We start from the raw sequence: 24,877 nt of genomic DNA on the forward strand, positions 1-24,877 counted from the left end.
CCCAGCTACTTGGGAGGATCAGGCAGAGAACTGCTTGAACCCGGGAGGCGGAAGTTGCAGTATATATAAATAAATAAATATAAATATATAGTATATATTATATAATACATATATATAGTATATATTATATAATACTATATATAGTATATATTATATATACTATATATATAGTATATATTATATATACTATATATATAGTATATATTATATAAACTATATATATAGTATATATTATATAATACTATATATATATATAGTGTTAAAATAGTATTTATCAGTTGTCTTATTTCTGAGTTTAGGATTTTTTTTTTTTTTTGAGACGGAGTTTCACTCATTGCCCAGGCTGGAGTGCAATGGCACGATCTTGGCTCACCGCAACCTCCGCCTCCTGGGTTCAAGTGATTCTCCTGCCTCAGCCTCCCGAGTAGCTGGGATTAGAGGCATGTGCCACTACGCCTGGCTAATTTTATACTTTTTAGTAGAGACGGGGTTTCTCCATGTTGGTCAGGCTGGTCTCAAACTCCCGACCTCAAGTGATCCGCCTGCCTCGGCCTCCCAAAGTACTAGGATTACAGGCATGGGCCACCGCACCCGGCCCTAGGATTTTTTTTTGACGCCCCCTTAAATTGTGCCCATGAGCCAAGCTCTTTATTGGCTTCCCCTCTGGCTAGAAGGCCAGGAGCCCTGGAGAGTGAGCCAGGGTCTACTTCTAGGAGTCCCAGATCATCCGCATATTCGGCACCATGATCAATCAGAAGCTTCAGGACTTTGAGGAAGAGGTGAAGCCCATTGGGAACGTGGTGACAGAGGCCACCCTGGATGTGTACAACACCGTGGTACAGCGCTTCCTGCCCACGCCCACCAAGATCCATTACCTCTTCAACCTTCGAGACATCTCCAAGGTGACTCTCGGCCTGACCTTGCCCCTTCTGCTTGGCCCAGCCTCCGCGGAGGCTTTCTCTTCTCAAACTAAGCCTTAACACTCACTAGCATGCGCACCAAAAGTCACCCCCGTGCTGAAGTGCCACACTCCCTGGCCTTACCTTTAAAACTTCTGGGCTAATTGTGGTGGCTCACACCTGTAATTCCAGCACTTTGGGAGGCCAACGCAGGCAGATCACCTGATGTTAGGAGTTCAAGACCAGCCTGGCCAACATGGCGAAATCCTGTCTCTATTAAAAATACAAAAAAAAAAAAAAAATTAGCTGGGCATGGTGGCACACACCTGTAGTCCCAGCTACTTGGGAGGCTGAGCCAGGAGAATTGCTTGAACCTGGGAGGCAGAGGTTGCAGTGAGCTGAGATTGCACCACTGCAGTCCAGCCTTGGAGACAAAGTGAGACTCCGTCTCAAAAAAAAAAAAAACTTCTGGAGGGAATCTTTTTGCTGCCTGGTCCCAACAGTCAGTCCTCTTCCCAGGTGTTCCAGGGCATGCTTAGAGCCAACAAGGATTTCCATGATACCAAGTCCAGCATCACACGGCTCTGGATCCATGAATGTTTCAGGTGACATGCATGTGCCCTGGCCAGACAAAGGCTTCCTCAGCCTTGCTCCCACCCCCACTTCGCTGCCAGCCTGACACTGCCTTCCCCAGGCCATTCTCCTCTTTATTCCCAGCTCTCACCCCAGTTCCCTGCCCACAGAGTCTTCTCTGACCGGCTGGTTGATGCGGCAGACACAGAAGCTTTCATGGGCATCATAAGCGACAAGCTCGGCTCCTTCTTTGACCTCACGTTTCATCATCTCTGTCCCAGCAAGCGTCCTCCTATCTTTGGTGAGCCGGGAGCTGTGACGACCTTGGGCTTGACACTCTTAGAACATCGGGGCTAGAAGGGGTCAGGGCATGGGGTCTGAAGTGTGGAGCCCTGTGCGGGGAGGCAAACCAGGCATTTGTGACTCTGACCCCCTCTTCCCATGGCCCAGGGGATTTCCTGAAGGAGCCCAAGGTGTATGAAGACCTCACGGATCTGACAGTGCTGAAGACAGTCATGGAGACGGCTCTAAATGAGTATAACCTGTCACCCTCTGTCGTGCCCATGCAGCTAGTGCTCTTCCGAGAGGCTATTGAACACAGTGAGCACCTGCCACGCCTATCCCCTTCCCCATCATCTCAGTGATGGGGTATGTCTAAGGAAACAGGGGTCCCTTCCCAGGTCTCCCTAATCAAGTTCCAGAAGCCGCCTTTCTCCCTGGCCCCAGATGCCCTGTGGCAGTGTGTGTTTAACAGAGAAGGTGGAGGTTAAAAGTTGAATTGCCTCCTGGGCCTTGGGCACCAACTTCTTCTCATACCTCTTGGTTCCTCTGCTTCAGTTTCAGGGGCCCCACTCCCTAGCCTAGGGCCTGGAGGTCCCCTGAGTTTGCTCAGCCAACTCATTACCCTCACACCCACCCCGCCCCCAGTCACACGGATCGTGCGGGTCATTGGACAGCCTCGGGGCAACATGCTCCTGGTGGGCATCGGGGGCAGCGGACGCCAGAGTCTGGCCCGCCTGGCTTCATCCATCTGCGACTACACCACCTTCCAGATCGAGGTCACCAAACATTATCGGAAGCAGGAGTTCCGAGATGGTACGGCTGGGTTTCTGAAACGCTAGGAATGAAAGATCAGATGCGTACATTCCTGCAGTGACAAGAGAGGAGAGATGGCAGCCAGATGGGCAGTGTTGGGTGTACGATGGTGTCGTGTGTATGCTGCGGGGCAGGGAGGGTTCCTAAGTCTCAGAAAAGGAATCAAGCCCAGGACGGGGAATCTGCAGTGAGTTTGTCCTCCTTCCCTCCCCTGGCCAGATATCAAGCGTCTGTATCGCCAGGCTGGGGTGGAGCTCAAGACCACGTCCTTCCTTTTTGTGGACACCCAGATAGCTGATGAGTCCTTCCTAGAGGACATCAACAACATCCTCAGCTCAGGCGAGGTGCCCAATCTCTACAAGCCTGATGAATTTGAAGAGGTAGGATTCCTTCGACACCCTTGACCCGTCGGTTCTTCGGACTGCCTAGCTGACCCCAGAAGGACCACAGCTCCCAGAATGTGCCACTGGAGCACCCCCACTGCCCACCTCAGCCCTGTAAGGTGGAAGGTCCCCTCCAGGGACCCTGGGCAGAGCTGCTTTAAAACCCACACTTCAGAGCCAGGCACAGTGGCTTGAGCCTGTAGTCACAGCTACTCAGGGGTGGGGGGTGCTGAGGTGGGAGGATGGTTTGAGGCCAGGAGTTCGAGTCCAGCCTGGGAAACACTTTGTCAGCCCCGCCTGACCTGCTGCCCCTGCTGATTCTGCCATGAAGACGCCAGCCCTCTGACCCTGGGTGGCTTCTGTTCAGATCCAGTCGCATATCATAGACCAGGCCCGGGCGGAGCAGGTGCCTGAGTCATCGGACAGCCTCTTTGCCTACCTCATCGAACGCGTGCGGAACAACCTGCACATTGTGCTCTGCCTCAGCCCCGTGGGGGATCCCTTCAGGTGACTTCTGTGACATCCTTCTTCTCTCAGCCCCTTCTGTGTGCTCCCTCACCCTGCTGTAGCCTCCTGTGCCTTCTGGAAATTAGTGTCAGGAATAACAGCAGGCTCCTCTGCCCGCCTCGCCCATCTCCTTTCCTTTGGCTGTGCCCGATTTCCGGAAGTTCCTTTGGTGGACATGGGAGTCATCCGTCCTCTTTTGGCATAACCAGATTTTTGTTTGTTTATTTGGTTTGGTGGGTGGCTTTTTGGTTTTGTTTTGTCATTGTAAATCTAATTGTGGTTAAAAACACACACACACACACAGGCCGGGCACAGTGGCTCACGCCTGTAATCCCAACACTTTGGGAGGTCAAGGCAGGTGGATCAGAGATCAGGAGATCAAGACCATCCCGGCTAACATGGTGAAACCCTGTCCTTACTAAAAATACAAAAAATTAGCCAGCCGTGGTGGCGGGGGCGCCTGTAGTCCCAGCTATTCAGGAGGCTGAGGCAGGAGAATCGCTTGAACCTGGGAGGCAGAGGTTGCAGTGAGCCGAGATCTCGCCACTACACTCCAGCCTGGGTGACAGAGCGAGACTGTCTCAAAACACACACGCACACACACACACACACGCACACCCCAAAATGTATCATCTTAACCGTTTCTGAATGCAGTGCTCAGTCGTGTGAAGTGCACTCACACTGTTGTATAACAGCTCCAGAGCTTTCTCATGCTCCCGAGGCCGTACTCCATAGCCATGAAACCACTGCTCCCCATTCCCTCCCCAGCTGCTGTCTCTTGAGTCTGACTTCAGATGCCTCACATAGGTGGAACCAAGCAGCACTTGTCTTTGTTTCTTTTTTTGTTTGAGACGGAGTCTTGCTCTGTTGCCCAGGCTGGAATGCAGTGCTGTGATCTCGACTCATTGCAGCCTCCACCTCCCAGGTTCAAGTGATCCTCTTGCCTTAGCCTCCCAGTAGCTAGGATTACAGGTGCTCGCCACCATGTCCGGCTAATTTTTGTACTTTTAGTAGAGACAGGGTTTCACCATGTTGGTCTGGCTGATCTCAAACTCCTGACCTCAAGTGATCCACCAGCCTTGGCCTCCCAAAGTGCCGGGATTACAGGTGTGAGCCACCGCGCCCAGCTACCATTTGTCTATCTGCAACTTGCTTATTTCACTTAGCGTAGTGTCCTCAAGGTTCATCCATGTTGTAGCATGTGTCAGGATTTCCTTCTTTTTTTAAGGCTGAATAATATTGTCTTATATGTCTATAGCACATTTTCTTGATATGACTAGATTTTTAAGGGAATCAGAAACTAGGAAGAGGGCGGAGAACTTGTGCAGGGAAGCAATTTGGATTACCTTAAAAAATTTTTTTTTGGCCGGGCGTGGTGGCTCACACCTGTTATCCCAGCACTTTGGGAGGCCGAGGCAGGCGGATTACAAGGTCAGGAGATCGAGACCATCCTGGCTAACACGGTGAAACCCCGTCTCTACTAAAAATACAACAAAATTAGCCGGGCGTGGTGGTGGGTGCCTGTAGTCCCAGCTACTCGGGAGGCTGAGGCAGGAGAATAGCATGAACCCGGGAGGCGGAGCTTGTGGTGAGCCAAGATGGTGCCACTGCACTCCAGCCTGGGCGAGAGTGAAAGACTCCGTCTCAAAAAAAAAAAAAAAAAAAAAAAAAAATTTTTTTTTGAGACCCAGTCTTGCTCTGTCACCCAGGCTGGAGTGCAGTGGCGCCATGTTGGCTCACTGCAACCTCCATCTCCCAGGCTCAAGTGATCCTCCTGCCTCAGCCTCTCCGGTAGCTGGGACTACAAGCGAATGCCACCACGGCCAGCTAATTTTCATACTCTTTGTAGAGATGCGGTTTTGCCATGTTGCCTAGGATGGTTTCGAACACCTAGGCTCAAGGAATCCACCTACCTTGGCCTCCCAAAGTGCTGGGATTACAGGCACAAGCCCCAGTGCCCGGCCTACCATTTTGTTTTTAATGTTTGTGATACACAGTGTACTTACCATAGCCAGGCACTACGCTGAGCTTTTCACGTGTGACACCTCATTGAATCCCCCAACCACCCTAGTCAGCATGTATTATTATTCCCATTTTAGAGACAAGGAAACTGGCATTCAAAGAGCTTAGATACTTTCTGGAGATCCACACCTCGAAAGTGTAGAACCAGGTTTTTCTGACGCCAGAACCTGTTTCTAAATGCTCTGCTGAACTAGCTCTGAAGGAACAGAATTTGGACAAGGAGATACAGGAGCAAGGGGATGGGGCATTTTAGGTTCTTAGAAAGTGAGTGGATGCATGTGGGGAAGCCAGTACCTGGAGGCTGTGTCTGTGCACGGAATTTACGGCCTCTCCAAACCCCTTCCCAGGAACTGGATCCGCCAGTACCCAGCCTTGGTGAACTGCACAACCATCAACTGGTTCTCAGAGTGGCCCCAAGAGGCCCTGCTCGAGGTGGCTGAGAAGTACCTCATAGGAGTAGACCTGGGAACTCAGGAGAATGTGAGCCCCTCCTCCTCGCCTCTCATCGCAACCCTGGCCTCCCTCTTCCCCGGCTCTCATCGCACCCCTGGCCCCTCTCCCACTTCCGTTTCCATCCGCCTTTTCATCCTGTGTCACTGGCCTCAGATCCACAGGAAGGTGGCCCAGATCTTCGTCACTATGCACTGGTCAGTAGCTCAGTATTCCCAGAAGATGCTGTTGGAACTGCGGAGACACAACTATGTCACACCCACCAACTACCTGGAACTCGTGTCTGGATATAAGAAGTATGAAGGGGCGCAGGGGATGTGCAGGGCCAGGGAGGCTGGTGTCTTCCAAGGGCGATGGGTGAAATGATGCTGATGTGCAAGGGCAGAGATGCAAAGGCCACAGTTCTGCCCAGGAAGTTGGGAAGAGGGAGTTGGGGCTTCCCGTGGGAGGGGCTGTCTCCAGAGCCTTCTGGCTATGTTCCCCCAGCCACTCTCCACACCCTCTTGGCCCTTGTTTTCTGGCACGAAGTTTCTCTGTCTTTTTCTGATCATAATATAACTGGAACACTGCCATAATATACCCAGTCCTTTCCTGTCTGCCTTTAATGTCTTCTAGACTTTCTACCTGTATGAGATAGAAAAAGCAAAGTGTTTTCTCTACTCTCTCACTCAACACACTACAGTCCCTCAGCATCCGTGGAGGATTGGTTCCAGGACCTCCCACGGATACCAAAATCCACAGATGCTCCAGTCCCTGATATAGAATGGAGTATTTGCATGTAACTTATGCACGTTCCTCCCATATACTTTGAGTCCTCTCTAGATGAGTTATAATACCTAATACAATGTAAATGCTATGTAAATAGTTGTTATACTGTATTGTTTAGGGAATAATGACAAGAAGAAAAAGTCTGTACATGTTCAGTGCAGATGCAACATTTTTTGCGATTTTTTTTTTTTTTAGATGGAGTCTCGCTCTGTTGCCCAGGCTGGAGTGCAGTGGCGCAGTCTTGGCTCACTGCAACCTCTGCCTCCCGGGTTCAAGTGACTCTCCTGCCTCAGCCTCCCTAGTAGCTGGGATTATAGGCACGCACCACCATGCCCAGCTACTTTTTTTTTTTTTTTTTTTGTATTTTTAGTAGAGACAGGGTTTCACCATGTTGGCCAGGCTATTCTTGAACTCCTGACCTCAGGTGATCCACCGGCCTCGGCCTCTCAAAGTGCTGGGATTACAGGCATGAGCCACCGTGCCCAGACCTTTTTTCACATATTTTTGATCCTCTGTTGGTTGAATCCACAGATGTGGATATGGAAGGCTGGCTGTACTTCACTTCTGACACCAGATGTGGTGGGGATTTTCCCCACCCAAGCAGTTCTCCAGGGGACACTGGCTGGGTGTCCTATAATATAACTCAATTCTGAAACGATCTACCTGGAGTTAGAGTCAGATCGCACGGTGGAGGGCTCAGTCCCATAATACATCCCCCGCTTCAGATGCTAACCGAAAGCCCGGTGTTTTACCTGTGTTTCTGCCTGGCCGGTTATAAATCAAGGGTTCCCACCACCCCCTTGTCAGGTTCAGTTAATTTGCTAGAGTGGCTCACAGAACTCAGGAAACACTTCACCTACTATTGCTGATTTATTGCAAAGGATATTTTAAAAGATACAAATAAGGCTGGGCGAGGTGGCTCATGCCTGTAATCCCAGCACTTTGGGAAGCTGAGGTGGGCGGATCACTTGAGGTCAGGAGTTCAAGAACAGCCTGGCCAACATGGTGAAACCCTGTCTCTACAAAAATACAAAAATTAGCCAGGCATGATGGCGGGTGCCTGTAATCCCAGCTACTGGGGAAGCTGAGGCGGGAGAATCATTTGAACCTGGGAGGTGGAGGTTGCAGTGAGCTGAGATCGCATCATTGCACTCCAGCCTGGGTGACAAAGCGAGACTCTATCTCAAAAAAAAAAAAAATCAGAAATTGTGGGGCAGGTGCAGTGGCTCATGCCTGTAATCCCAGCACGTTGGGAGGCTGAGGTGGGAGGATCACTTGAGGTCAGGAGTTTGAGACCAGCCTGGGCAAAATAACAAGACACCATCTCTACAAAAAAAGAAACAGAGAGAGAGAGAAAGAAATTGTTGCAATACTGGGCCCACATTCATTCCCATAGGGAAAAAAAAACCAGGCTGGAGCTGAGGGACGGCTGCCTGCCCTGGGCCAGCCCGCCTGCCTGTTCCACAGTGGGGAACAGAGGAAGATTCTCATGTAGGGGAGGTGGTGTGATGGAGACTGTTTAACAAGCTGATACCAGTAGTGGTGTGTAGAATAAACCAGAGGAATGAGAGCCTGAAATCAAGAAGAGCCCTTGGGAAGCTGTCGGCAATGACCCAGGCAGGAAATGATAGAATCCCGACCAGAATGGTGGGGGTAGTGTTGGTGGCAACAGAAAGGAAGGCAGACTCGAGACACACGGGGAAGGTGGACCTTACATGACACCGCGCTTTCCAGAAGCCCCGCCTCTCCACACCCTGTCCTATTCTCTCCCCCAGGTTGCTGGGAGAAAAACGGCAGGAGCTGCTGGACCAAGCCAATAAACTGCGGACAGGCTTGTTCAAGATCGACGAAACTAGGGAAAAGGTGCAAGTGATGTCGTTGGAGCTGGAGGATGCCAAGAAGAAGGTGGCCGAGTTCCAGAAGCAGTGTGAGGAGTACCTGGTCATCATTGTGCAGCAGAAGCGGGAGGCAGATGAGCAGCAGAAGGTCGAGGGCCCACGCCCACCCCCTGTGCCCCACTCCCACCAGTGCTGGCTACTGCGTCAGGGAACCCATGTTCCCCTTCTTAAATTTTCTTTAGCGACTGGGTGCAGTGGCTCATGCTTGTAATCCCAGCACTTTGGGAGGTCGAGGTGGGAGGATCACCTGAGGTCAGGAGTTCGAGACTAACTTGGCCAACATGGTGAAGCCCCGTCTCTACTAAAAATACAAAGATTAGCTGGGCCTGGTGGCGGGTGCCTGTAATCCCAGCTACTCGGGAGGCTGAGGCGGGAGAATCGCTTAAACCCTGGAGGCAGAGGCTGCAGTGAGCTGAGATTGCACCACTGCACTCCAGCCTGGGTGAAAGAGCTAGACTCCATCTCAAAAAAAAAAAAAACAAAAAAAACTCTTTAGCTTTCTCTTTCATCTTTTCCACCAACACCGTCACTCCCACCTTTGCCCAAGGCAAAGACAAAAAAACCCTTGTCCTTTTTTCATCCCTAGGCCGTAACAGCCAACAGTGAAAAGATTGCAGTTGAGGAAATCAAGTGTCAGGCACTGGCTGACAATGCCCAGAAAGATCTAGAAGAGGCACTGCCCGCCCTGGAAGAGGCCATGCGGGTACCAGGGGCGGGTGCAAGGACGGGAGCCAGGAGCGCGAGGCCCCGGGGAAGGGAATGGGCCAGTCTTCTTTGTCCTCAAAGACTCAGGGAAAGTGGGAAGAAGAGGTGGCACCTCAGCTAGGTTCCGTCTCCATAAGGTCCTGTCTTACCCGCTGAGTTGCTCCCTCACTTTATCCCTTTTTCCCCCAGGCCCTGGAGTCTCTGAACAAGAAGGATATAGGAGAGATCAAGTCTTATGGACGGCCCCCAGCCCAAGTGGAGATAGTGATGCAGGCAGTTATGATTCTTCGAGGCAATGAGCCCACGTGGGCAGAGGCCAAGAGGCAGCTAGGTAAGCTAGAGACCATTAAATCAATGACTTCCGCTCACCCAGTGTTTATTGATCATCAGCTGTGCAGCAGACACTCACAAAGATAGGGATGGATGAGGCATTGTTCTTACCCTGAAGAGCACAGGGCGTAGTAGAAACGAGAGCATAGAGCCTAGTAGAAAGGAGACTGCATGAATATCAGTTAAGGTTCTTTGGTTGTGGGTCGAGTGTGGTGGCTCATGCCTGTAATCCCAAGCTTTGGGAGGGCAAGGTGGGCAGATCACTTGAGCCCAGGAGTTTGAGACCAGCCTGGGCAACATGATGAAAACCCATCTCTACAAAAAAAAAAAAAAATACAAAAATTAGCTGGGCATGATGGTGCATGCCTGTAGTCCCAGCTACTTGGGAGGCTGAGGCAGGAGGATCATTTAAACCTGGAAGGCTGAGGCTGCAGTGAGCCGAAATTGCGCCATTGCACTCCAGCCTGGGCGACAGAGCCAGACTCTGTCTCCAAAGAAAAAAAAAAGATTATTTAGTTGTTACTGGTATTTTCTGACTTTTTACAAAGTTACCTGTTTCTTTTCACTAAAAAGAGAAAAAAAAAACTACATTTCTGATTGTTCTTATAATTTAATTATTAAATATGAAATTTTAAAAAAGATTATTTGGTTGTAAGTAACAGAAAACAGCTCATCTTAATGCTGACATTCAGTTTACAATGGTTTGACTTAAGATTTTTCATCTTTACAATGGTACCCATACAATCATTCTGTTTTTCACTTTCAGTACAGTGTTCAATACATTACATGGGATATTCAACACTTTGTTATAAAATAGACTTTGTGTTAGATGATTTTGCCCAACTGTAGGCTTAATGTAAATGCTCTGAGCACGTCTAAGTTAGGCTGGGATAAATTATGACATTCAGTAGGTTAGATGCATTAAATGCATTTTTGATTTACCATATTTTCAATGTATGATGGGCTTATCGGGAGCATCTGTATATTAAACAAAATTGTCCTAAAGATAGAAGAATGGGCTGGGCATGGTGGCTCACGCCTGTAATCCCAGCACTTTGGGAGGCCGAGGCAGGTGGATCATGAGGTCAGGAGATCGAGACCATCCTGGCTAACACAATGAAACCCCATCTCTACTAAAAAATACAAAAAAATTAGCCGGGCGTGGTGGCAGGCACCTGTAGTCCCAGCTACTCGGGAGGTTGAGGCAGCAGAATGGTGTGAATCTGGGAGGCGGAGCTTGCGGTGAGCCGAGATCGTACCACAGCACTCCAGCATGAGCGACAGAGTGAGACTCCATCTCCAAAAAAAAAAAAAGAGATAGAAGAATGTATTGCTGCATCCAAGGGTGGGAATGCCCTCAGGCCCCCAGAGGGGAACAAGAATCAGAAAATGGGAACCGGGACTCTGTGTTCCATTCTGGTGGTTTACTCTGCTCTGGGTTCCCGTAGTAGAATACAGCCTGCCAGTCTCGTTTTGGTGATCCCTGCCCTAGAAGAAAGTGCAAAGCAGAGAGAAAAAATGTGAAGTGTAGGGTGGCTTGGCTGAGTGTTCAAGGTAAGTGGTGAGAGAGAAGCTGGGAAGATTGTCGAGGACCTTGGGGACTGAGAGGTGCCTAGAGACAGTCAAGTCAGAGGGAGGAACTAGGAGCCAGGTCAGATAGTTTGGCCTCAGGAACTGAGCCCAGGAAAAATGTGGCTATGCGTGAGTAGTGGAGGTGAAACTGCTGGCAAGGAGGTTGGCATTAAGCCTCTGGCTAAGGCCCCTAATTTTCATCCCACAGGGGAACAGAACTTCATCAAGTCACTGATCAACTTCGATAAAGACAATATATCAGATAAGGTTCTGAAGAAGATCGGGGCCTACTGCGCCCAGCCTGACTTCCAGCCTGATATCATCGGCCGCGTCTCCCTGGCTGCCAAGTCCCTCTGCATGTGGGTGCGGGCCATGGAGGTAAGGGCGTCTGGGCTGGGGCGGGGCAGTAGCGAGGGCAGGCCTGGGGGAGGGTGGATGCACAGACCCAGGTAGAAGGAGGGGATGCCTGGAGGTGAGGGGGTTGGTGGGTTGGTGGGTTGGTGGGCGACCCCCACAGCCTGACTGTCTCCCCGCAGCTGTACGGACGGCTGTATCGGGTGGTGGAGCCCAAGCGGATCCGGATGAACGCTGCCTTGGCTCAGCTTCGGGAGAAGCAAGCCGCGCTCGCTGAGGCCCAGGAGAAGCTGCGGGAGGTAAGCCGATTGCCTGTCCTTTCCACGGAGGTCCCTCTCCCTGAGTTCTGGATTGCTTCATTAAGCATCTGTTTTTCCCCATCTAGTTCTACCCCGCTTCCCCACTTCCCCATGTTCTGTGCCATTCCAGTCCTGTCTCCTTTCCACTCTATGACCTGTTTAGACTGCGCTGCCTCTGGCTCAGAAAGCTACGTCAATTGCAGAGGGTTATAAAGGCTCAGAGGCACTGCGACCCAGGAGCCCTTCCAAAGATTGACTTGGGAGCTGGCAATCTCTGTCACACCCTTCGGAGATGGGGCCTGAGATATTAACTGATGAAATCTGCGTGGCAAATTGGTCTTTGCCAGAGGGATGGGTCAAGAGTGTCTGTGTCGCTTCTGTGGACCAAGAACAACGTGAGGGTGTCTGTGCAGATGCTGTGTGGGGACGGGCTCTCCCAGAGGCCAAGTGGGTTAGTTACCGTGAGGAGTCTGGGCAACCCAGGCGATCTCCTGCAAGATGCATGCATGAGGCTGGGCGCTGCGGCTCACGCCTGTAATCCCAGCACTTTGGGAGGCTGAGGTGGGTGGATCACCTGAGGTCACGAGTTCAAGACTAGCCTGGCCAACATGGTGAAACCCCATCTCTACTAAAAATACAAAAATTAGCTGGGCATGGTGGCGGGCACCTGTAATCCCAGCTACTCGGGAGGCTGAGGCATGAGAATCGCTTGAACCTGGGAGGTGGAGGTTGCAGTGAGCCAAGTTCACACCACTGCACTGCAGCCTGGCGACAGAGTGAGACTGTCTCAAAAAAAAAAAACAACAAAAAAAAGATGCATGCATGAGTGACTCCTGAACCCGGCAGAATGATGGGCAAGGCCATTATCAAAAGAATTCAAAATTCTTCCAGTTTATCATTTGATTTTTAAATGATTGATTTAATAGGTAATACTACGCTATCCCCAAGGTAATACAGTTACATGGTTTGAAGTGTGAAAGGTGCAAAGGAGTATCCAATAAGAAGTCTCCCTCACCCACCTTCTGTTCTCTAGTCACCAGCTTTCCTCTCTGAAAGCAGCCGATATTACTGTCGCCCAGGCTGGAGTGCAGTGGCACAATCTCAGCTCACTGCAACCTCCGCCTCCTGGGTTCAAGAGATTCTCCTGCCTCAGCCTCCTGAGTAGCTGGGACTACAGGTGCCCGCCACCACGCCCGGCTGATTTTTGTATTTCTAGTAGAGACGGGGTTTTGCCATGTTGGCCAGGCTGGTCTGAAACTCCTGACCTCAGGTGATCTGCCGGCCTCAGCTTCTCAAAGTGCTGGGATTACAGGCATGAGCCACTGCCCCCAGCCTGCACCTTACTATCTTATTTACCCGCGAGTCGAAGATTGTTCCTTATCAGTATGTAAAGAGCCTCTGCTTTCTTTTTACCACTGCATGATATTCCAGTGAGTAGCTACAGGGACACCATCATTTATTTAACTGTTCCCCATTTGAGGGAGACACTGTTTCCAATCTTTGGATCTTTGCTTGCCCTGTAACTTTGTTGGTGCTATCTTCATATAGAAATTTTAAATATTTATATAATTGAAGCTGGCCATACAATTTCAAACTGTTTTACCTAAAACCAACTTTGGAAAACATCCAGGTTCGACCTCCACAGATCAGATGAGGAGCCTGAGGCTGGTGAGACCAAGGGCTCACTGGCTCGTCACCGTCAGAGCTGGGCTAGATCCCAGGTTTCCTGACTTCATGCCACACTGCCCACAGCTCATCACCGTTTTTTTCCTGCTGTAGGCATCTTTACTGTCAAAAGTTAAGCTGCCCGTGAGGCCTGTTCTGTGCAGGGAACTCACCCAGGTTGGGTGAACAGGGCTTCTCTCTGCACCTCCTCCTCCACAGCTCCATCCCTGCTACCACTGCCACCTCCCAACCTCTCACAAAACTTTGCTCTTTTACTCTCTCTTTTCCCAAGAGCAAAGAATCACAGGTGTGGCAATCTATTTGGAAAGGGTTTTCACCTAGATGAATCATATCCCGGGCTAAATAATTAGGAGTGGTTCCTTACATATATGAAAAATGGGACCTCTGGGGTACACTGCCAACAACGTCATTCATCAAACAAGCATTTATAGCGCACCCAGTGTTAGGTCTTTCGGTGGAGGGTCCACACCCACACTTGAGAACCCCTAAGTGATAAGAGAAAGCAGGTAGGGAACAAACATTTCTCCTTTTTTACCGACAAAGGCTGTGAAGTTTACGAGCTAAATGCACCTTAAAAAAAAAAAGAAGAAGAAGCATTTATGTGTTTATTTTTAGAGATGGGGTCTTGCTATGTTGCCCAGGCTGGTCTTGGTCTTGAATTCCCATCTCAGTCTCACAAGTTGTTGGGATTACAGGTGTGAGCCACCATGCCCCCAAATGTACCTTCCTTTCCTTCCTTCCTTCCTTTCCTTCCTTCCTTTTCTTCTTTCGTTCTTTTTTTTTCTTTTCTTTCTTTTTTTTTTTTTTGAGACAGGATCTCACTCTGTTGCCCAGACTGGAATGCAGTGGCGCAATCACGACTCATTGCAGCCTTGACTTCCTGGGCTCTGGTGATCCTCCCACCCAAGCCTCCTGAGTAGCTGGGCCTACAGGCACACTCCACCATTCCTGGCTAATTTTTTGTATTTTTTGTAGAGACGGGGTTTCACCGTGTTGCCCAGTCTGGTCTTGAACTCCTGGGCTCAAGTGATCCTCCTGCCTTGGCCTCCCAAGTTGCTAGGATTACAAGGGTGAGTCACCCCACCTGGCCCAAATATACCCTTTTTGTTTTGTTTTGTTTCGTTTTGTTTTTGAGACAGAGTCTCGCTCTATCACCCAGGCTGGAGTGTGGTGGCGCGATCCCAGCTTGCTGTAACTTCTGCCTCACAGATTCAAGTGATTCTCCTGCCTCAGCCTCCCGAGTAGCTGGGATTACAGGCGTCTGCTACCACGCCCGGCTAATTTTTGTATTTTCAGTAGAGATGGGGTTTCACCACGTTGGCCAGGCTGATCTTGAACTTCTTACCTCAAGTGATCTGCCCGCCTCGGCCTCCCAATGTGCTGGGATTACAGGTGTGAGCCACCACGCCCGCCCCCAAATGTACCTTTTAATAGAACTTCACAACTAGGCACTGTGCTGATACCTGGGCCCTGCCCCAGGCCAATTAAGTAAGAATCCCTGGCAGAGCCTAAGAATCAGCATTTTAAAAGCTTTCCTGTCAGAACCTACCAGAGATGGGAAAGCTTATGCATAGTACTGAGGCTCAGGTCTGAAAAGAGGCTCAGAGCCCAACTACATTGCAGATCAGAACAAATTTTGAGTAAATAGCTTTAGCCATTACTCACTTGTCAGCTAGTTCTGATATACAAGGGTTACAAACCAGTGGCGTAGATAGGGCCCCAGAAGGCTCTGAAATGGGTCAGAACAGAATCTTCATATACTTCAAGGCAACTGTATCCCCAAGTCTGAACATTCCCATTTTTTCCTATTTTGCATTCCAAATTATGTCTTAATCTACTTTAGGGCAACTGTATCCCTAAGGTTGAACATTCACATTTTTTTCCTATTTTGCATTCCAAATTATGTCTAGTCACATTGTCCAACATAGCATATCAGAGGCCATGCAGTTCAATTAAATGACAGCATTAAAATGCTCCAATAATAACAATATACAGAAATTCCACAAATTTGAATATAAGCCCTAGGGAGAAATTAAATTTCAAAGATTAAATAAATCCCTTTGTAAACTAAAGTCCAAAGAAATGGAAACTCGAAATCAACGAATCTTGCCTTTGTGTGTTAAAAATCTAGACTTCAACCTTCTGAAGTTAAAGTCCCCAAGTCATCCTCCCCAACTTCCTGTTCTGCTCCGTCTCAGCTGAGGGGTTATCTCAGTTCATTTGGGCTCCTATAACAAAATACTGGGTAATTTATAAATAACAGAAATTGATATCTTACAGTTCCAAAGGCTGGAAAGTCTAAAATCAAGGTGCAAGTACATTCAATGTCTGGTAGGGTCAGTTCCTCATAGATGACGCTTATGTGTGTCTTCACATAACAGAAGGGACAAACAAGCTCTCTTGGGCTTCTTTTACTAGGGCACTAATCCCATTCCTGAGGGCCCCACCCCCATGACCTAATCACCTCCCAGATGCCCCACCTCCCAACACCACTCCACTGGAGATTAAGTTCGAAAATGAATTTGAGTGAGACATGACATTTGGACCGTAGCAGGGTGGGGGTTCTCTGGGTAGATCAGTTTTCTTAACCTGGGCTGTCTCTCCCTGGAAAAGGATGTTGTTCCTCAGGACCTCAGAGGCTGTATTAAGTTCAGAACGAAGTCTCTCATGAGCATTATTTGAGATTAAAATAGAACTCAAGGGTCTTAATAAGGCATACACAACTTGCAGATAAAATTACGTTGTCAAAAAACTGGTTATTACTGTTACCAAAGACCGTAGAAGAAACCCAATAGCATTTGAGGGAATGAGGATACACAGAGAAAATCTTGGTTTTAGCTTCACCAAAATGTCAGTTATCTGGAACCATGACTTGTGCACTTAAATTTAACTAGGAGAAATCTTTAGCAATAGATTAATATAAGAGATACAATCTAACCAATAAGCATTTACTGGATCAGGGGTTATAAATCCACACATATGTATACATTCTTTTCTTAGGAGGTTGATCGTGGTAAAATACATATAAAATATATCATTATAACCATTTTAAAGTGCACAATTCAGGCTGGGCTTGGTGGCTCATGCCTGTGATCCTAGCTCTTTGGGAGGCAGGGGCCACGGGATTGCTTGAGCCTAGAAGTTCGAGATCAGCCTGGGCAACATAGAGAGACTTTGTCTCCACAAAATATAAAAAAATTAGCCAGACACAGTGGCGCACACCTATAGTTCCAGCTACTTGGAAGGCTGAGGTGGGAGGATCACTTGAGCCCAGAAGGTTGAGGGTGCAGTGAGCTATGATTATGCCACTGTCCTCCAGCCTGGGCAACAGCAAAATCCTGCCTCAAAAAATAAAGATAAAAAGCAAGCCAGGTGCGGTGGCTCACACCTGGAATCCCAGCACTTTGGGAGGCTGAGGTGGACGGATCACCTGAGGTCAGGAATTTGAGACCAGCCTGGCCAACATGGTGAAACCCTGTCTCTACTAAAAATACCAAAAAAAAAAAAAAAAAAAAGAAGCTGGGCGTGGTGGTGGGCACCTGTAATCCTAGCTACTAGGGAGGCTGAGGCAGGAGAATCGCTTGAACCTGGGAGGCGGAGGTTGCAGTGAGCTGAGAAGCTGAGATCGCGTGATTGCACTCCAGCCTGAGTGACAAGAGTGAGACTCTGTCTCAAAAAAAAAAAAAGCCTAAAATGGATACACCAGGCAACAGCAGTATAGACTACTTGTATATGTATAGAATACCTCTGGAAGGAGAGTCAAGGAACAGGTAACACTGGCTGCCTCTAAAGAAGGAACCTGGCTGAGTGGGAACAGGGTTAGGAGGAAGACCTTTCATATCCTCACGCCCTTGGGCCTTTTGAATTTTTGATAGCTATTCAAAAATTCACGAAGTAAACAAAATTTAAAGGAACAAGAAACAGCAGTGTGAAGATGTGCTTATGCCTGTATATGAATTTCTTTTTTTTCTTTGCAGGTTTTTTTTTTTTTAGTGGGGGAGCGTAGAGACAGGGTCTTGCTGTGCTGCTAGGGGTCTCAAACTCCTGGCCTCAAGCAATCCTCCCGCCTCTGCCTCCCAAAGTGCTGGGATTACAGGCGTGAGCCACCATGCCTGGCCTTGTACAAGGATGTTTATTACAGCATTGTTAATAGCAGAATGTTGGAAAAACACAAATGTGTATCCGTAGGAGACTTGTTACATAAATCATAGTTCAATCTCACATAAGAGTATTTTGCAGCTACTAAAAAGAATGAGGCAGCTCACAAGAACTGATTTGGAAACAAGTAAAAAAAATAGTGAAGTACAAACAGTGTTATAGTATATAACCACTGATTAAAAATTCATTTATTCTGGCCAGGCCCAGTGGCTCATGCCTGTAATTCCAGCACTTTGGGAGGCTGACGCGGGTGGATGACTGGAGGTCAGGAGTTCAAGACCAGCCTGGCCAACATGTTGAAACACTGTCTCTACTAAAAATACAAAAATTAGCCAGGCATGGTGGTGCATACCTGTAATCCCAGCTACTCAAAAGGCTGAGGCAGGAGAATCGCTTGAACCCAGGAGATGGAGGTTGCAGTGAGCCAAGATGGCGCCACTGCACTCCAGCCTGGGCGACAGTGTGAGACTCTGTCTCAAAAATAAAATAAAAAATTATTTATTCAAAAAAATATGTGAGTGCTGGGCATTATTTTAGGTCTAAGGATTCAGTGGTGAACAAGTCCCTGCCTTCACTGTGCTTATATTTTCTTTATATATAAATGATTCTGTGCATGGACTATTCTAGAAAGCTACACGGGAAACTAGGGCAGGGCCTGGGACCAGGTTCAGGAATGGCAGGAAGACTTCCCCTTCACCGGGTGCACTTTCGTTCCTTTTGGATTTTGATTTATGTAAATATATTCACGATTCTCAAAAAAAAAAAAAAGGTAGTAAAAATTATTTTCTAAGATATGACAAAGATTTTATTAGGTGTAATAATAGTGTTGTGGTTATGCAGAAAAATGTCCTTATTATTATTACTTTTAAAGATATGTTAAGTATTTAGGCTTGAGGATTTCATGAGTTTTTAATTTACTTGAAGATACTTTGGCAAAAAACAAGTAGATGAAATATATATAGCAAAATGTTAACTGTGAAATCTAGCTGATGGGTGTTTCTAGGTTTAAAAGTTTTCATAATAATTTTTAAAAATTTAAAGCTCCAAAGAGATTAGCATACTTTAAAAATAGAGGCATATGCATATTTTTCAGAGATATGGAAGTAACAACCAGCATAAATAAAAAGAAAAGTGGTTAAAAAGTAGTTTGCCATGGTTGGGCGTGGTGGCTCATGCCTGTAATCCCAGCGCTTTGGGAGGCCGAGGCTGGAGGATCACCTGAGGTCAGGAGTTTGAGACCAGCCTCTACTAAAAACACAAAAATTGGCCGGGTGTGGTGGTGCACGCCTATAATTCCAGCTACTTGGGAGGCTGAGGCAGGAGAATCGCTTGAACCCAGGAGGCAGAGGTTACAGTGAGGTGAGATCGTGCCATTGCACTCCAGCCTGGGAGACAAGAGCGAGACTCCGTCTCAAAACAAACAAATAAACAAACAAAGTAGTTTGCCTCAGAGGAAGAAGTCTGACTGTGAGAAAGGTGGTCTAGATGCTACTTTTCCTGTAACCTCTTTTATATCATTTAGGTTTTAACCTCGTGCATGTATGTCTTTCTTTTTTTTTGAGACCGAAAAAAAAAAAAAAAAAAAAAAAAGATTGGCCAGGCTGGTCTGGAACTCCTGACCTGGTGATCTGCTTGCCTTGGCTTCCCAAAGTGCTGGGATTACAGGTGTGAGCCACCGCACCTGGCCCTCCATGTTGTTTTAAAGAATATCTTTTGGAGAGTGATCTCTCCCATTTCCAAGTGCTTGGGCCAGGTAGTGCTTGCTTGCTGTGTGCCTCACACCGTGGCATAGCCCACATCACCCTTACCCACAGCAACCCTGGCAAGGCTCCGAAAGGGTGAAACTTACCAGAATTACTCAGTTAAGGCAGAGCTACTTCTACCTTCTAGTAGTGGAACTATTTCCACGATGTGGGCTGCCTTTCCCAGTGAGGTGGCGGCGGGAAAGGGAACATGTATCATGTAAATGCTATGTGTAATCCCCCACCCCATATTCCTCATGATGAAAAGGACGGTGATACAGTCTGTATCCAGGCTCAACTGCTGTTGGGCGGTCAGATATACATACAGGATCATACACACATATACAGGATCACACACACATATACAGGATCACACACACATATACAGGATCACACACACATATACAGGATCACACACCCATATACAGGATCACACACACATATACAGGATCATACACACATATACAGGATCTTGGGACAAGGCTCTATCAGTCCTCTCCTTCAGATTTCAGTGAATATATATATATTCATTCCAACCTCAACAGAATCCACAGGTGGCAATGACTTGAGAGGGGTTTCTCTAGCTCTTCCCAGGCCTCCATCTCTAGTGTGGGACCTTGCACTTGGTCCTTTGTCTTTTATTTTTATTCTTATTTTCTACTTTTTGAATAGAGGCGGGGTCTCACCATGATGCCAGGCTGGTCTCAAGCTCCTGGCCTCAAGTGATCCCTCTGCCTTGGCTTGCCAAAGTATTGGGATTACAGGCATGAGCCACCACGCCCAGCCAGCCCTTTGTCTTGAATGGACTCTCCCTCTAACAGCTCTTGGGTTCATTTCTCTCTTTTTCTTCCTCTTTCGAGGTTCTACCTTAGGTGTGGCCTCTGGCATGGAGTGGCAGTCATTTATGTGCTGTCTGGCCTTCACTTGCCAATCTATCTTGTGTGGCTTATTATGCTTCAAGAGGTCTCCGTCCCCTACCCAGCTACCCCGAAGCTATCGAGTAGTTTCTGGGCTCTAGGAAAGGGTGGTGGAAGGAAGGGGAAGAAAATTCACCTCATCTCACGTATTTTATCTCATTTACTCTTCACGATAACCCTATAGGGTAGGTATTCTTTTACAACATGAGGAAACTAGGCTCAAAGAGATTAATTTAACAAAGCTACAAAATGGCAGCTACAACATGGCAGAGTCATGATGTGAACGAGAACAATCTGGCTGCAAGCCCTGTGTTTGATGCACTATACTCGAATCTCTCCCAGGTAGCTGAGAAACTGGAGATGCTAAAGAAACAGTATGACGAGAAGCTGGCACAGAAGGAGGAGCTTCGCAAGAAGTCTGAAGAGATGGAGCTGAAGCTGGAGCGAGCTGGGATGCTGGTATCGGGGTTGGCTGGCGAGAAAGCCAGATGGGAGGAGACAGTCCAGGTGAGATCGACTGTACCACCTGGTGTCCTTTCACTCTGCCCACCACTTCCGAGAGACCCATCCCTTTTAGCTTGAGTTGAGGAGCAGTCAGGGAAAACAGGGACACCTGGGTATAGGCAAGTCTAAGAACTGAGGCGTGGGAGCTCTTCCCCTCCCCCTGCACACCTTTGGTGAGAGCAATGGAAGGAAAGGCTTTTTGCATCATTAGGGATCTGCTTCAGTGTTTGGGCAGGGCTGGGAAGCACACACAAGGACTCTTGATGTAGCCCAACAACCAGACAGAAAACAGACACGGCACATCTTGCTTCTGCCCCAGTGAGCTCCTGGCTTCGCAAAAAGGTTAGGCCTTATCACCAGAATGTAAACATTGCCATTAGAGATAGAGAACTCGAAAGTAATTAGAACCAGGCTAGAGTTGTCAGGACCCACAGGTTTAGGGGAGGGAAAGAACCTCTTTGAACCTGACAGTGTCCAGAAGAGGGTGCCTTCAAAAGCATTCCAAGCGTCTCCCAGAGTGCTGGGGCCCAGGCAGGCTTACCCTCCCTCCTGTCCGCCAGGGCCTGGAGGAGGACCTGGGCTACCTGGTGGGGGACTGTCTCCTGGCAGCTGCCTTCCTGTCCTACATGGGACCCTTCCTGACCAACTACCGGGATGAGATTGTCAACCAAATCTGGATCAGGAAGGTGAGATGGGGCTCAGGTATGACAAGTAGGCTCCGAGACTAGGGCTGGGGGCAGGACCTTTGGGAATATTAAGAGATACCGTGAAGGCGCAGGGGCTGCTGGGCTCAGTTCTTCAAGTTAAAGCGTGGGGCTTTTCTCTCCCCAGATCTGGGAGCTTCAGGTTCCTTGCTCCCCTTCCTTTGCCATTGATAACTTCCTGTCCAATCCTACCAAAGTCCGGGACTGGAACATCCAAGGGTTGCCCTCAGACGCCTTCTCCACTGAGAATGGCATCATCGTCACCCGAGGCAACAGGTAAGGGTGCTGCTGGGCGTGGGGGGGGGGTACGGGAGCATGGGAGAGAGGGCCTCACCTCTGACATGTACTCCCCCTCCAGGTGGGCACTGATGATCGACCCTCAGGCGCAGGCCCTGAAATGGATTAAGAACATGGAAGGAGGCCAGGTGTGAGGCTGGGGGCCGGATTAGTCCCCCTCTTCCTGAGGCCCCACCTCTCCCGCAGTGTTCCTTCACCTTCCCCCTTGCTCTCTAGGGCCTGAAGATCATCGACCTGCAGATGAGCGATTACCTGCGAATCCTAGAAAACGCCATTCAGTTTGGATACCCGGTGCTACTTCAGAACGTGCAGGAATATCTGGACCCCACACTGAACCCCGTGCTCAACAAATCTGTAGCCCGAATCGGTCAGGACAAGTCCCCAAGACCAGCTGAGTGGGATGCTAGGGAGGGAAGGGCTGGCTCTCTGACTGTGTCCTCTTCTTACCTGTCCCTCCGTTCGGACAGCCCTGGGGCTGGGGCCTTAGGACAGGCTAAGTCACTGCCCCTGGATGCCGGTGGGGGGCGGGTTAGCTTGTACCCGTCACATGGAGTCCTTGCCCCTGACCCTTCCGTGGATGCAGGTGGTCGGCTGTTGATGCGCATTGGCGATAAGGAGGTGGAATATAATACCAATTTCCGTTTCTACATCACCACCAAGCTCTCCAACCCCCACTACAGCCCAGAGACCTCAGCCAAGACCACCATCGTCAACTTTGCTGTTAAAGAACAGGTGGGTGCAGGCTGAGGTCCAGACTGAGCTAGGGTGAAGCAGGAAGAGTTTGGAAGGATTGAGAAAAGGGATAAGCTTGTGTTGGGCAGCTGAGGATGAGGGGTCTTTGGAGGTGGAAAGGGATGAGGAAGGTGAAGGTCGAAGGGGTGAGAGCCCCTCACTGTGAGCCCTGATGCCTCCAGGGCCTGGAGGCCCAGCTGCTGGGCATTGTGGTGCGGAAGGAGCGGCCTGAGCTGGAGGAGCAGAAGGACTCACTGGTCATCAACATCGCGGCTGGCAAGAGGAAGCTCAAGGAGCTGGAGGATGAGATCCTGCGGTGAGACCCTGCCTTCCCCTCCCACCGCCCCATGGGTCTACTCCCAGTCTACCCCAGTCTACCCCAGGCACGACAGCAGCCCAGGGAGCCTGGTCCCCCTAACCCCTTGCTCCATGTGCCTCTGGGCCTCCCCCTAGGCTGCTGAATGAGGCCACCGGCTCCCTGCTGGATGACGTGCAGCTGGTGAACACGCTGCAGACCTCCAAGATCACAGCCACAGAGGTGACTGAGCAGCTGGAGACCAGTGAGACCACGGAGATCAACATTGACTTGGCACGGGAGGTAAGCTCCCGGCCCTCCAGTCCTGCCTCCCGCCAGCCATCCAAGATGCAACTCCATCATGACGGCTTGAGACCCCTCCTTCCCTGAGCCCCTGCTCCCTGCCCCGTCCCTCGGTGGCCCTGACTCCACCCCCCCGCCCCCCGCTGGCAGGCTTACCGTCCGTGCGCCCAGCGGGCATCAATCCTGTTCTTCGTGCTCAATGATATGGGCTGCATCGACCCCATGTACCAGTTCTCACTGGATGCCTACATCAGCCTCTTCATCCTCAGCATCGACAAGAGTCACCGCAGCAATAAACTGGAGGACCGCATTGACTACCTGAACGACTACCACACCTATGCTGTCTACAGGTCTGAGGGTGCCCCCAATATGCCCCAGCCCGGAGGCCGAGCGGCCGTGGTTCTTCTGGCCACTGCACCTTCGTGCTTTCCCGCACTGCGGCTCTCAGCCTGCCGCTGTTCTCGGCATATGTCCTCCTGGTAGCTCCTCACTCTCATGGCTTAACCATCACCTGTGGGCCGATGATTCCCCGTCTTGCATCTGTAGCCCTCCCTTGAGCACTGGACTTGTCTACACAACTGTTGGCAACACCAGCACTGCCCAGACGTTAATGGGCAGGAAGCGCACTGGCAATCTTGTGAAAATACCGGTTGGGATTTGGCAGGTCTGGGGTGGGGCCTGGGGTTCTGCAACTCCAACAAGCTCCCAGGGGGTGCCACTGCTCCCGGTCTGTGGATCACATTTGAGCAGCAAGGAACTGGACTTCTCTACCCTGACATCCCACAGACCCTTCAAGCTCAACTCGCTTCAGATCCAACTCATTCTCTTCCCTCTTCCTTCAGGGTCCTCATCCTTGGATGGCACCAACGCCCATGACCCAGTCACCCAAGCCAGAAATTGAGAGTCCTTTATTTTTTATAATTTTTATTTGTACAGAAAGAGTCTCCCTATGTTGCCCTGGCTCGTCTCAAACTCCTGAGCTCAAGGAGACCTGCCATGGTCTCCCACAGTGTTGGGATTACAGGCATGAGCCACCATGCCTGGCAAAAACTGGGAGTTATCCTTGACTCTTCCCTTTCAAAGCAGTCACCAGGTTTTGTTCATGAATATTTCTGCAACTGTTTCCTCCCCATCTTCCCACTGCTTGGCTGTACTTTAGTTCTGGCCCTGGTGATCCTTTTTTCTGAGTTGCACAATGGTCTCCTAGAGGTCTTTCCGCCTCTACCCACTGTCCCTCTCAACCCACCCTCCTGTATTGCCCATCTGAGCAAATCTGTCCATGCCGCTTCCCGGGTCTGACTGCCAGTGGTTGGTTGCTTGGTCCCTGTGGCCCACGAAAGCCCTCATGACCTGGCCTTCTGCTGCCTCAGCCTCACCTTTCCCACCTTGCGCTGGGGGCCTGAGCGTCCCTGACTGCCCTGCACGCTGCGCCCTTCTCGTGCTTTTGCTCACGCTGTGACCTCCCTGCCTCTCCATGTCACCTGAAAACTTTGCTGCAGCTTTTGGGGCAGCTCCTCGGAAACTTTCCGAGTCCAGCAGGCAGGGACATCATAACCGGTGGCCTCTCTGTCCTCTGCGAGACTGTGGCTTATTCATCTTTGTGTCTTCAGGACCTAGCAGAGTGCCTGGCAAGACAGTAGGGGAATAATGAATGTTTTGTTTTTTTAATGGAACTGAATGACTA

At 49.5% G+C, this 24,877-nt stretch overlaps 1 protein-coding gene across 1 annotated transcript in view; it reads left to right on the forward strand.

Moving 5' to 3' along the window:
* The window catches only part of DNAH2 (dynein axonemal heavy chain 2), a 117,396-nt gene that overhangs the window by 79,512 nt on the left and 13,007 nt on the right, over positions 1 to 24,877 (forward strand). The window contains exons 50-72 of the mRNA XM_054455790.2: positions 714 to 902; positions 1,419 to 1,504; positions 1,643 to 1,773; positions 1,923 to 2,072; positions 2,400 to 2,567; positions 2,787 to 2,947; positions 3,318 to 3,457; positions 5,827 to 5,959; positions 6,086 to 6,225; positions 8,473 to 8,683; positions 9,182 to 9,298; positions 9,490 to 9,631; positions 11,411 to 11,580; positions 11,739 to 11,855; positions 20,701 to 20,865; positions 21,423 to 21,548; positions 21,694 to 21,842; positions 21,925 to 21,991; positions 22,080 to 22,230; positions 22,447 to 22,595; positions 22,778 to 22,911; positions 23,049 to 23,193; positions 23,344 to 23,543. Of these exons, the coding sequence (XP_054311765.2) occupies positions 714 to 902; positions 1,419 to 1,504; positions 1,643 to 1,773; positions 1,923 to 2,072; positions 2,400 to 2,567; positions 2,787 to 2,947; positions 3,318 to 3,457; positions 5,827 to 5,959; positions 6,086 to 6,225; positions 8,473 to 8,683; positions 9,182 to 9,298; positions 9,490 to 9,631; positions 11,411 to 11,580; positions 11,739 to 11,855; positions 20,701 to 20,865; positions 21,423 to 21,548; positions 21,694 to 21,842; positions 21,925 to 21,991; positions 22,080 to 22,230; positions 22,447 to 22,595; positions 22,778 to 22,911; positions 23,049 to 23,193; positions 23,344 to 23,543 (3,341 nt within the window). The remainder of the gene's footprint in view (positions 1 to 713; positions 903 to 1,418; positions 1,505 to 1,642; positions 1,774 to 1,922; positions 2,073 to 2,399; positions 2,568 to 2,786; positions 2,948 to 3,317; positions 3,458 to 5,826; positions 5,960 to 6,085; positions 6,226 to 8,472; positions 8,684 to 9,181; positions 9,299 to 9,489; positions 9,632 to 11,410; positions 11,581 to 11,738; positions 11,856 to 20,700; positions 20,866 to 21,422; positions 21,549 to 21,693; positions 21,843 to 21,924; positions 21,992 to 22,079; positions 22,231 to 22,446; positions 22,596 to 22,777; positions 22,912 to 23,048; positions 23,194 to 23,343; positions 23,544 to 24,877) is intronic.

The sequence above is a fragment of the Pongo pygmaeus genome, chromosome 19 (assembly GCF_028885625.2).
Source record: "Pongo pygmaeus isolate AG05252 chromosome 19, NHGRI_mPonPyg2-v2.0_pri, whole genome shotgun sequence".
Taxonomy (NCBI): Eukaryota; Metazoa; Chordata; class Mammalia; order Primates; family Hominidae; genus Pongo; species Pongo pygmaeus.